Here is a 13,441-nt window from a genome sequence, read left to right as displayed (position 1 = left end):
GACCCGCATCGGGCTCTGTGCTGACAGCTCAGAGCCTGGAGCCTGCTTCCGATTCTGTGTCTCCCTCTCTCTCTGCCCCTCCCGTGCTCGTGCTCTGTCTCTCTCTCTCTCAAAAATAAACAAACATTAACTTTTTTTTTTAAATCACAGACATAATGACAGATGTTTAAGTGGGTCACACCTGTATAAATCTTTGGGGGATGAAATAGAATTGTATGGTTTCAACAAGCGACATCAAATAAAACTCCCATTTTAATGCATCCCTTCTTTCTATTTATGAAACAGGCCAATAGAGCAAGAAGGCACATTAAATGGTTGGTGGAATCTGGGATGAGTCGTAAAATGTCCTGGTTCAGGCATCCACACTCAGTCCTTAGAAGACTGTTCCAGGGAGGTGAACTTTACTCAGGAAAGCAGAAATACACCTATCAAGTGGCCTCCGCACCAATGCGTAACTAATACCCTTACACCAGCAACACAGAAAGAGTAAAAATGTCATCAGATGGTAAACAAAGGCCCATCCCTGTGGTCACTGAAGACACTTTGAAATCTACATTCTTATAGTTTTTACTGCAGTCAGAAGGAAATAAGGGGTAATCAGGTTCCTCCTGGGAACAAACAGTAATTTATGACCAATTTATAAACTTGATAAAATTATATTAGATATGCACAGACACACCTGTGATTCTGGTTTTCTACTATATCAAACTGCTATCATCATCAAAATACATAAGGGTAACATCAAAGGTCCATGATGAGAAAACCACTCAGTAACAGTGTTTACGAAAATCTTGCTACGGAGGTGAGATCTTGATTAAGATAGTAGATTAAGGCACTATCACAGAATTGTTCATCTCCAACACCTATCAACAACGAACAAATAATAAAAGTAATAACCCAAATCAGTAAAAAAGTTATTGCTAAAATTCATCAGCAGAAACCAAACAAGCAAAGAAAGGAACAGATTCATGCTATAAATGGAGTAAAGTAGTGGCCAGGAGAAAAAAAGGACTATGGCTGAATAATGACTGATATAGTAAGAATAGCTTTTCTTTTTTCTTTTTGAGAGAGAGAGAGAACCAGAGTGCAAGTGGGGAAAGAGAGAGAGAGAGAGGGAGAGAGCATCTCAAACATGTTCCACACCCAGGACAGAGCCCGAAGTGGGGCTCAGTCTCACAACTGTGAGATCATGACCTGAGCTGAAATAAAGAATCCAGTGCTTAACTGACTGAGCCACCCAGGCATCCCTCAATTCTTTTTTTTAAGTTCAAAGATGAGATGATACAACAACAGAATGAATGGAAATGAGGAACCAAAGAACTGAAGTAATTTGGTACCAAATTATGTGTGGAAATGATTTGAGGACCAAAACAAAGCCATTATGACTCTAAGAAATCAACTAGCAGGGGAAATAACAGATATGGCTTAAAATCAAATCGATGCCACACAGAAAAGGCCCATGATAATTATAATGAAGGCAGAGAAACCAGGACAAAGTAGCTAAGGCAATTAGAGATAAAAGGATAGGTACAAGAAACAAAGATGAGCCAACACGAAGATAATTGGTATCTTTGACTTCAATAATTAGAGTAAGAAAATTATTTTTCAGATACAAAAGAAAGTTTCCCTGAAGTGAATGAAAGAACTGAATCTGAAGATAAAACGGCCACTGGTTATTTGGGGAGGGGGGGGAGGGGGAACGATTCAGAAAAACTGGCTGAGTGCCCAGAATTATTTACGCTTCCTGGCACGTAGGGTACATCCATCTGTTATCAGGAAAGAGGAAATTAAGACGGCCAGGGATTTCTTCGCAGAACAATTCAAAAAGCATTAGGAGGAGAGAGAAGTAACAGATAGATGGCAGCAGTGAACAAGGTCATGTCAGAAAGTGAGATGAGAACTCTTCCTTTGGAAAACTCCAGACTAAGTCAAGCAGCTCCCACAGATTTCCCTCTCCAGCCAGGTCCTCCTGTCCTCCATAGGAGGCATCTCCTATGTCAGCCTCCCAGCTCCCCAGCCTGCTCAACACCAGTATATGGCATTTTACATATCAGCCACCACCCTGACATCCTCCATTCAAGACCAGGAGCAGAGGGACTATTAGGAAGCTCTTGCAATGATGGTAAGAGACGATGGTGGCTCCAATCAAGGTAAGCCAGAGGACTTGAGAGGAACAATCTATAACAATGCAGCATGTTTAACTGACCCCAACTCCCTGTCCGCGCCCTTCGGCATCTTGCCCTTAATGTCTCCCTGCTGGGGCATTTGGGTGGCTCAGTTGGTTAAGCATCCAACTTCAGCTCAGGTCATGATCTCCTAGTTCGTGGGTTCGAGTCCTGTGTCGAGCCCTGTGCTGACAGCCTGGAGCCTGCTTTGAATTCTGTCTCCCTCGCTGTCCCTCCCTCGCTCAGGCTCTGTTTCTGTCTCTCAGAAATAAATAAATGTTAAAAAAAAAAAATGTTTCCCTGCTTCTGGTCTTGCCCTCTAACAAACCATTCTCCAGTCTAAAATGAGAGCAATCTGTCAAACAGGCACACCAAATCATGTCTTTAGCCTGCTCAAAACTCTTCAGTACCCACCACTACCCTCAGGATAAGGTCTAGGCTCTATCCCATCAGCTTCTTTCTTTCTCTCTTCTGCCTCATGTCTCACCATTCTTACTTCTAGCTGTTAGTCACCCAAAACTGATTTCATTGTTAAGAACATTTGGGGGCAAAAATATAAACAGGTTTATTTCATTATAATTGATATACAATGAACTGCACATATTTACGTATATGAATTGATCAATTCTGCCATCTGTTTGTACCTGCAAACCATGCCCAACAAGATAATGAACATATCCATCACCACCCAAGTTTCCTGGTGACCCTCTGTAATCCCTCTGTCCCACACCCTTTCCTAAACCCACCCCCTCCTTAGGCAACCACTGATCTGCTATCACGACAGTTTGTATTTTCTAGAATTATATATAAACGGAATTATACAATATGCACTTTCTTGTTGTCAAGAGGGTGGCTTCTTTCCCTACCATTTTGTCATACATATAAATAACTCAATCCTTTTTACTAACGAGTAGTATTCCACTACATAAATACGGTACAATTTGTTTATCTCTTCACTTGTTGATGTGCATTTGAGTTGATTCCAGTTTGAGTCTATGACAAATAAAGTTGTCACAACGTACAAGTCTTTGCCTGGACATATGCTTTCATTTCTCTTCAGTAAATATTTCAGAATACAATGCCTGGGTCATAAGTTAGGTATAGGTTTAATTTTTTAAGAGACTGCCAAACTGTTTTTCAAAGTGGTTTTTCTCGGTTTACATTCCTAACAATAGTTTATAAGAGCTCCACTTGTTCATATTCTAACACGTGTACAGGGGCGTCTCATTATGATTTACTGCATTTCACTAATGACTAATGAAACTGAACATCTCTCCATCTGCTGATTCTTTGTATTTGTCTGCTTATTTTCTGTATTTCTTTTTTGGTGACATCTGTGTTCAAAAACATTCCCATTTCTTATGGGATCATTTGATAATATGAATCTCGTTCAATTTATTGAGATTAGACTTAGGGCCCAGGATACAGTCTATAATTTTAGTAAATGGTCCATGTACTCTTCTTAAATTTCAATTCCAGTGTAGTTAACATACAGTGTTGTATTAATTTCAGGTCTGCAATAAAGTGATTTGAAAAGTCTATAAATTACTCGGTACTCGTAATGATAAGTGCACTTTTAAGTCTCCATCACCCATGTACTCTTGAAAATGTATACTCTTTTTGTTCTTCTTGGGTAGAGCATTTTATAAACGTCAATTAGTTCAAGCTGATAGTAAGTATTAATTTGAGAATTGTTCAAGTCTTCTCTACCTTAATGATTTTCTGTATACTCATTCTATCAATTATTGAAAGAGAAGTGTTGAAGTCTCTGCCTATAACTGCGGCTTCCTTTATTTCTGCATGCAGTTCTCCCAGTTTTTGCTTCATGTATTTTGATGCTCTATTACTAGGCACATAAACATTTAGGATTTTAGGTTTTCTTGATGAACTGACCAATGTATTATTTTGAAATGATCCTGTGTAATATTCTTCACTATGATATGATTTTGGCAAATATTAATATAGCCACTCCAGTTTCTTGGGATTGGTGTTAACATGGTATATCTTTCTCCATACATTTGTTTTTCTTTCTCCATACTTTTAACCTATTTATGGCTTTATATTTGATGTACGTATCTTGTAGGCAACAGATAATTGGTTCTTATGTTTTAGCCTATCTGACAATCTCTGTCACGTAACAGGAATATTTAGACCATTCACATTTAATGTGATTATAGATAGGGCTAGATTTAAATCTACCATCTTGGTATCAGTTTTCTGTTTTTCCCATCTGTTCTTTGTTCCCCTTTTTCCTCTTTTCCTGCTTTCTTTTGGACTGAGTACTTTTTATCATTCCATTTTTACTCTTTTGTTGGTTATTAGCTATTATTTTATTTTGTTTTTAGTGGTTGCTATAGAGTTTACGTTCTATATATTTCACTTATCAGTCTACCTTCACATACTATCATTCCACTTCGTGTATGGTATAAGAACATCAAACCAGTGCACTTCAATTTCTCCTCTTTTAGCCTTTGTGCTTTTTGCGTTTTCACACATTTTACTTCTATATATGTTATAAACCCTACAAAACACTGTTATCCTTGTTCTTTCAACAGCCAATTATCTTTTCAAAAGATTTAAATAATACAGAATTTTTTTAAATTACCCACATATTTACACTTCTAGTGGTTTTCATTCATCTATGTAGATCCAGATCTTTATCTGGTATCATATTACTTCTGCCTAAAGAAGTTTCTATGACAGGGGCACCTCGGTGGCTCCGTCGGTTAGGCGTCGACTTCAGCTCGGGTCACGATCTCACGGTTTTTGAGTTCGAGCCCTGCATCGGGCTCTGTGCTGACAGCTCAGAGCCTGGAGCCTGCTTCAGATTCTGTGCCTCCTCTCTCTCTCTGCCCCTCCCATGCTCATGCTCTGTCTCTCAATAATAAATATTAAAAAAAAAAAAAAAGAATTTTCAATGACATTTCTTGTAATGCAAGCCTGCCAGTGATACATTCTTTCAGCTTTTATATGTGTGAAAGGTTTTTGAAAGATATTTTCAGTGGATAGAGAGTGCTAGGTTGACAGTTTTTTCCTTTAGTTCTTTAAAGATTTGTTTCACTGTCTTCTGGACAATGAGAATATTGTTGTCATCCTTACCTTTGTTCCACTGCATACAATGTGTCCTCTTTCTCTGGATGATTTTTAAATCTTTATCACTTAATTTAAGCAATTTCATTTTATTTTTTGGCACAGTTTTCTTCGTGTTTCTTGTGCACAGGGGGTCATCAATTTTTGTAGATCTGCAGATTCATAGTTCCCATCAAATTTGAAAAACTTTTGGCCATTATTTAATTACTTTTTCTAACTCTCCTTCTTTTCTTCTGAGACCTCCAATTACATGTATATTAGTCCACTTGAAGTTGTCCTCAGGTCATCAATGCTCTATTCATTTTTTCAGTCTACTTACTCTGTTGCATGTTGGCTTATTTTTTATTACTACGTATTCAAAATCATTAATCTTTTCTTCTTTAATATCTGATCTGCCACGAATCCCATAAGTATATGTTTTATCTCAGACGTTATAGTTTTCATCTCTAAATTGATGTGCATCCTTTCATGTCCTCAATGCCTCTAATACATTCAATCTGTCCTCCAGCTTCTTAAACACATGGAACTTCATTATAATTATTCTTTTAAAATCCTTGTCTACTAGTTCTATGTCATTTTCTTGCCTATTTGCTTAACTGGTTAGTTTTGGATTTCAGACATTATTAATTTTACCTTGTTGGATATTATATACTTTTGTTTCCCTATAAATATTCTGGGGCTCTGTTCAGGTTCAGGTATTGTGTTTATGCTTTGTTAGGTAGAACTAGGGAAACTTTAATCTGGGGTTCATTTTGCCCCACTACGGAGGCAAACCAATGCTCCTTCTGAGTAATCTAACTGGCGCTCCATGAATTATGCAGCTTTCCACTCTAGAAAGAAAGGAACAGCTTGGGCTGTTGGAAGAAAATACCACAGATTGGGTGGCTTAAACAAAAGAAATTTATTTTCTCATAGGTCTGTAGGCTACAAAGTCCAAGATCAAGGTTCCAGCAGGGTTTATGTTGAGAGCTCTCTTTCTGCCTCACAGACAGCTCACCTTCTTGCTGTGTTCCCACATGACAGAGCACTCTGGTGTTTCTTCCTCTTCTCATGAGAGCACCAATTCTATCAGATCAGGGTTCCAACTTCTGACGTCATTTATATATTTTTTATGTTTATTTTTGAGAGAGAGAAAGAGAGCAGGAGCAGGGGAGAGGCAGAGAGGGGAATCCGAAGCAGGTTCCAGACTCCAAGCTATCAGCACAGAGCCTGACGCGGGGCTCGAACTCACGTACCGTGAGATCACGACCTGAGCCGAAGTTGGACACTTAAGTGACTGAGCCACCCAGGCACCCCCCACTTATGACCTCATTTAAAGCTAATCACCTTCTTAAAGACCCCAGCTCCAATACAGCCACATGAGGTTTTAGGCTTCAACATATGGATTTGGGGGCACACAATTCATCATATAATAGGAACTTATTTCTACATCTGTGTGAGCTCTGAGGACTATTCCCTTTAATTTTTTAGGCAGTTCTTTCCCTAGTCTTAGATAGTTTCATCATACCCTTAAACTGATGAGTACTCAGACGAAGACTCTTTGCAGATCTCTAGAATTCTTCTCTGCTTTCTTGTACTCTCTATTGTGAAATGTAGCTACGTTTCCTCCCCTGCCTCCAACTCTGTCTTTCTCAACTCAGAGAGACTACTGTGCTCTGCCTGAGGTCTCCCTCCCTGCACTGCAACCAGAAACTCTCTCAAGATATAAATTGGGACAGGGGCACCTGGGTGGCTCAGTCAGCTAAGTGTCCAGACTTCAGCTCAGGTTATGATCTCACAGTTCATGGGTTGTGCTGACAGCTCAGAGCCTGGAGCCTGCTTCGGATTCTGTGTCTCCCTCTCTCTCTGCCCCTCTCCTACTCATGCTGTCTCTCTTTCTCTCTCTCTCAAAAATAAATAAACATAAAAAAAAGATATAAACTGGGACATGTGTAGAGCTCAGCTCATTTCTCAGCAATCCCTCCTTTGCTGCCTAATGCCCAGGGTTGTGAAAATCTTTCCTTTTCCATTATTTTAGGTGTTTCTGGAAGCAAAGTAATCCAACCTTGTTCCTTCATCTTGTCCAGAAATAGTTTGTACTGGACACTTACTTCTGTCTCCGCCATGCTTCCCTACTACAACCACTAATTAATCTTCAGTCTTCTACTTAGATCACATTTTATCTGGAAAATCCTTCTGAACACCTCACAGCTCAGGCAAGGGCTCCCTGGAGGTACTCTCCCCCGCCAAGGGACCTGCCATGCTGTGTTAGAATTACTGCCTCAACTGCCCACATACCCCCTGCCATCATGCAGAAGCTGGAGTTGTGAGCTGTGCAACTGCTCTATCCCAACACCTAGCAGAACACCCCAACACAGCACAGATTTGTGCTCCACAAATCTACCTGAAGGAATAAACAAATGAAAGAAGCTCAGACAGCAGCTGAAGCCACATTCACTTTATCAGTGAGTTTGTTGTGCATCATCCATTTCCTTGAAGAAAGATTATAAACTACTAGTTATAATTATGAAGTATTTAATACTTACAGTTGTAACATTAAAAACAACAAGATGGAATGGTATTCCACCCCCGCCCCCCACCGCGTGGTAGCAGGTATTGAAGAAAATAATCTATTACTAACGGCGTACTGTGAACATTCAAACCAATTTCAGAGATAAAGATGCCTTTAACATATGTTCATTACCACCCAATTTTACCTTAATATGGGTAATGAAATCAGAGGACCCAGTATAAACACTCCTTGAGAAATTCAAATTGTGACTAATTAACTTCCCTCCAGAGTCAAATGCTTTAGTCCAATCACCCAATCTAAAATTAGCGGAAAAAATATTAATGTCACATCTTTCGGTTTTACTTCTTCCCCATATTTTGAGAAGCCACATTTGAAAGGATTGATGGCATACAAAAAAAAAAAAAAAAAAGGATGACAAAGGCAGATGAAATGCTGAAATGTCAAGACCCAAGATGGAAACCTGATATTTGAAACGGTTGTCCTTGCCTGCCTGTGGGCTAGCTGCCTACAATCCCAGAGCCTCAAGGACTACTGCAGTCCCCGGGGGCCCTCCAAGAAGCCTAATTACCTGGTATGTTCTAAAATGCACCTTTTATAAAGACATCAACGAGAATATGCTTTGACAGTTACCCCACCTCCATTTCAGGACACTGAATGGAACCCAGGAAGAGACTCCCATAAAATACCAGTGTTGCATAAAAACATAAAAGGATACTTCCCACATTAAGAATTAACTTAGGAGAGTGGCGCCTGGGTGGCTCAGTCGGTCTGGCTTTGGCTCAGGTCATGATCTCACCATTCGTGGGTTCAAGCCCCGCGTCGGGCTCTGTGCTGACAACTCAGAGCCTGGAGCCTGCTTCAGATTCTGTGTCTCCCTCTCTCTCTGCCCCTGCCCTGCTCACACTCTCTCTCTCTCTCTCCCTCCAAAATAAACAAACATTAAAAAAAAATTTTTTTTAAGAATTAACTTAGGAGAATAAAAAACCGAGACCCCTCAGCCAAGCTTTAATTCTTATCAAATACAATCAGTATCATCGCAGTGATTCTGAAACTGAGGGAGGAAGGCCACAAAATTCCAACATATGACCCACACAAGAATTCTAGAAGGCCAGGACTTACACTACAGGGGTTGCTGGCTGTCTGAGCAGGGCTGTAGAAGGACCCCCACTGCGTGGCTCGCCTCTCGTCCCGGGAAGGGGTGCTGTTCACAGGCAGGACAGCTGGGACCCCGGGGCCTGTGACTGCAGCACTGGCAGGCTGGCTGCTGGGGGCCACGAGGGCAAAAGCGTCATCCAGGAGGGAGTGCATGGTCTGGCGCGCCTCCTCGATGGACGGCTGAGGCGGGATGTACTGGGAGGCTGGGAAGGGCAGGCCCGGATACCTCCCCAGCTCAGCAGAGGACGGCGTCTGTACATCGGCTGGGAGATCGGGATCAGACTAGGGCAAGACAAAGAGCAAAGGGAACAAGGATCAGATGTGAGCTTATGTGGTGACGTGAAAACCACAGGGCCAAAATGGGATTTAACAATTTTCACTGACAGTGAAGAAAAGGTCACCCGTAAGAATTTTTTAAATGGCGGCTAACGATGGTGGTAGCAGGCGGAGCCTGAATCAGGATGGAAGGAAAAAGTGAAGATATTCAAAAATCATTTGTCCAGCAAAATTCAACCAATGAGCTGAAATGCACTTCAATACCTGCAAGTGTGTGTTTTTATTAAATGTCCCTAAGCAGCCAAAAATGATGTCTCAGAGTCTTAGTTACTAAACTACCTAGTCAACTTTTCATAGATACCAAAGTCTAAAGCAGTCTATTGACTACAATAAGAAAAAGTAGCCCTACACACCCTCAAGAGAGTTCAAAGTCACCACCATATTACACCTGTGTGTATAAAAAATGTTGACACTGAGGTGCCTGCGTAGCTCAGTCTGTTAAGTGTCTGCCTCCTGATATCGGCTCAGGTCATGATCTCGTTCATGGTCTTGAGGCAGAGCTCCACGTGGGGCTCTGTGTTCATCATGGAGCCCGTGTGGGAGTCTCTCTCTGCCCCTCCCCCACGCACGCACACATACACGTGTGCACTCTCTAAACTTTTAAAAATTTAATACTTATTGTAACTACTTGTTATAGTAAACAGAGAGTATTCAGAAACCACGTTTTAATTTTTAATTTTTTTAAGTGTATTTATTTATTTTGAGGGGTGTAGGGAGGGTCAGAGAGAAAGGGAGAGAGTGAGAATCCCAAGAAGCTCTGACTGTCAATTCAGAGCCCGATGCAGAGCCTGAACTCATAAACCCATGAGATCATGACCTGAGCCAAAATTAAGAGTCGGACGCTTAATCGACTGAGGTGCCCCCAGAAACCACATGTTTTTAAATGGAACTATCTCTGGATAACGTGAGTCATCAAGAAAGGTTTAAATATTATTCTATACAGGGGCACCTGGCTGGCTCAGTCAGTTAAGCACCTGACTCTTGATGTTGGTTCAGGTCATGATCCCAGGGTTGTGCTCTCTCAAAAATAAATATTAAAAAGAGGGGGGAGGGGCGCCTGGGTGGCTCAGTCGGTTAAGCATCCGACTTCAGCCCAGGTCACGATCTTGCGGTATGTGAGTTCGAGCCCCGCGTCGGGCTCTGTGCTGACTGCTCAGAGCCTGGAGCCTGTTTCAGATTCTGTGTCTCCCTCTCTCTCTGACCCTCCCCCGTTCATGCTCTGTCTTTCTCTGTCTCAGAAATAAATAAGCGTTAAAAAAAAAAAAAAAGGGGGGGGGGAGAAAAAAAGAAGGGCACCTAGATGGCTCAGTTGGTTGAGTGTCTGACTTCGGCTCAGGTCATGATCTCGCAGTAAGTGGGCTCGAGCCCCACATCAGACTCTATGCTGACAGCTCAGAGCCTAGAGCCTGCTTCAGATTCTGTGTCTCCCTCTCTCTCTGCCCCTCCCCTGCTGGATCTCTCTCTCCCTCTCTCTCTCTCTCTCAAAAATAATTATTAAAAAAAAAACTTTTTAAAAAAAGCCTCTGTCCTGTCCAACAGACGACCCATTATTACTCATGCCAGCATCAAACATTTAAGGGCAGTCACTGCTTAACTCCAGACAGAAAACCACACTACAGACTGGCAAACCACAAACGGCCCACAGACCTGTTTTGCTTGGCCTGTGCAGTCTTAAAAAAATAAAGAGCTAATATTTTTTAAAACCTGAAGATTTAATATTAACACTCAGATTTGTGGATTCCCTTGGCAGAACCTGAAGCTGTTGGCATCACCCGGTCCTTACTCCTCCGACAGAAACAACTGCCGTTGAGCAGTGGCTGGCTCTTGAGATGGATCCGGGGCTCTTCCCCTCCCAACAGCAGGGGGGTGGTCCCATGCTGTGTACGTGACACCTCGGTCTCTTTCTCTAAAACTGGGCTATCCCAGGAAAGGTTCCAGTAAGTGAGAGCTGTCCTCAAGGAATTGTAAGGATTCGGGGCCCCCAGGGGTTCTCTGACGCATGACGAGCGCTAGAAGAACTCTGTGTTCCTTTCCTTACGAGGCTGATAAAAGGTCCACAGGCAGGCCCTTCTCCCATTCTTGGATTTCTTGAAGAGCAGAAAGGGAAGACTGTGGTCAGTTGTGTGTCACCAGACTAACAGTTCATGGTGGAACAAAGGAAAAGGGTGTCTATAAACACATCCCACTGGCGAGTGAAAGGGTCTCTCCAAAGAAAGAAGTGATGTTCCTGGTGGTGGTTCCAGGAAGTGACTAGTTACCTGTTGTTTACATGAAAGAAGGCAAGAAAGAAACAACAGGCCCAAAATGGAGTCGCTGCCCACCCCAGGAGCAAACCAAGACTTCACTGCATTTTCAGCCTCTTCCAGGAATGTGACCTTTAACCAGTCAATCTGGAAATTCCTGATCTGCACTAGTGAGGTAACAGGCGTGATAGACCACCCCCCCCCCTTCCCCCAGAGAAAGGTGACCTTGCCTGAAACAATTCGCTCTTTGTTAGAAAACTTCCTTTTCTGCCCCCTTCCATTTTGTACAGCTCCTCGGAGCTCCTTTCAACTCTCCGCGTCTGATGCTGTGGGATTCAAGAGCTGTTGAGTAAAGTCTATGAGATCTTCAAACTTACTCGGGTGAATCCTGCTTTATAGCGTTGTGTGGCAAGGAAGCGAGCATGTGGCCACACAAAAAACTGCAAGCCTGAACAGAGATTCCAACTGTTTAACTTTTACAGCAAAAAGTATGCTGTGAAGGAGGGACTCCTGAATCTTGCCAAGAAGGCAAAGAGCTACGGAGCCATGACGTTAGAGCTTCCCGTTCTTTCTTCTTCCGGTCTCCTCATTTTGCAGGCTACACTGCCAGCAACTTGCAGGCCAACAAGAGATCTTCATTTTTCTGTATCTCGACACCTGTAGGGTGTTTCACATAGAAGTGGTAGTCAATAATACAGGGGGAACCGTGGTCTATGGAAAGGAAGATTTATCCAGGATCCTGCTGGAATTTGCATTCCACTCTCTTGAATCTCAGCCTGATAATTTCGTTATTAGTCAATGTGTTTTCCTTCAGACAGGTACACATTCGCCCATCATTCCTCAGAAATACATAGGAAGTTTTTACCTTCAGTCATCAGACAGGATGTACTCTGGTGCCCATTTTGCAGTCTTCTGTAGGAATTCTAAGAGAGTGATCAGACACCCTGGCTGGCCCAGGACAATGTCAGGGTACGCCTGCTGTCCCAGTATAATCATTAATAGAGACTCTTTTCACTCTCCCAAGTGCCAGGCTTGGATGATAAATTGTATCAGGGGTAGACAAACCTTTTCCGTAAAGGGCCAGACAGCAATTATCTTAGGCTCTGTGAGTCACAGAGACTTTGCTGCTCTGTTGTTTAACTCTAACACTGCAGCAGGAGCAGCCATAGAGAACACACAGATGAATGGTGCAAGGGCACAACAGTGTTCCAATAAAACTTTACAAAAACAAGTGGCTGGCTGGATTTGGCCTGAGGGCCATACCGTGCTGAGGCCTGAATTATAACGGTAACCCCAGTTGCCAAGAAATCTAGGAATATTCCTTTCACCCTAGGAGAAAAGAGCTCATAATGAGAAGACATTTTGAAGGTAGAGTGTAAAATTTAAGAAAAAAACACATGAGTAGTAGAATCTTCAAGATGAAATACTAAGAAAAAATGAGTTCAAAAAAAAAGCGGCGGGGGGGGGGGGGATTATCTTGGAAAGCGTGTGTTTCAGAATTTTTATGGAATGGAAAAAGCCCATGTAAGAAAAATTTCATTTTAAGGAATCTCTGGAAAAATGAAGCCGGCTGACTGGGGCGGAGCTCTCCAGGGAAGGGCTGCTTTCCACCAGCTGAAGGAGGGGTCTCTGCTTTCCACTAAGAAAAAGAGCAGGAAGTACAAGGATGATGCGGTCACCCTGAAGGAGGCCTGATTTCGGATCACTGATGAAGACAAACGGAGAGAGCAAGCCGACGACAAAAGACTTCATGGCAACAGATGACGGGACTCAGAGCTACTTAAAAAAAGACCGGATGGGGCTGCGGATTTCCTCTGAGAGATGAGCCCTGGCTGCCTTGGGAAGTCAAGGGGTAAGAAGGAATGCGCCCCCCACCCCCCCCCCCCCCCCCCCCCCCCGCCACCTCTTCTATTTATCGGTTTCACGCATCAGGCCTGCAA

At 42.5% G+C, this 13,441-nt stretch overlaps 1 protein-coding gene across 1 annotated transcript in view; it reads right to left on the bottom strand.

The window, feature by feature from the left end:
• The window catches only part of KIAA1549 (KIAA1549 ortholog), a 152,152-nt gene that overhangs the window by 30,170 nt on the left and 108,541 nt on the right, over positions 1-13,441 (bottom strand). The window contains exon 16 of the mRNA XM_086689024.1: positions 8,887-9,204. Within this exon, the coding sequence (XP_086545150.1) occupies positions 8,887-9,204 (318 nt within the window). The remainder of the gene's footprint in view (positions 1-8,886; positions 9,205-13,441) is intronic.

Source organism: Puma concolor, chromosome A2 (genome assembly GCF_028749965.1).
Source record: "Puma concolor isolate L17-30 chromosome A2, mPumCon1.1.hap2, whole genome shotgun sequence".
Taxonomy (NCBI): domain Eukaryota; kingdom Metazoa; phylum Chordata; class Mammalia; order Carnivora; family Felidae; genus Puma; species Puma concolor.
The sequence above is the reverse complement of the archived record's forward strand: the minus strand, read 5'-3'. Positions and strand labels throughout refer to the sequence as shown.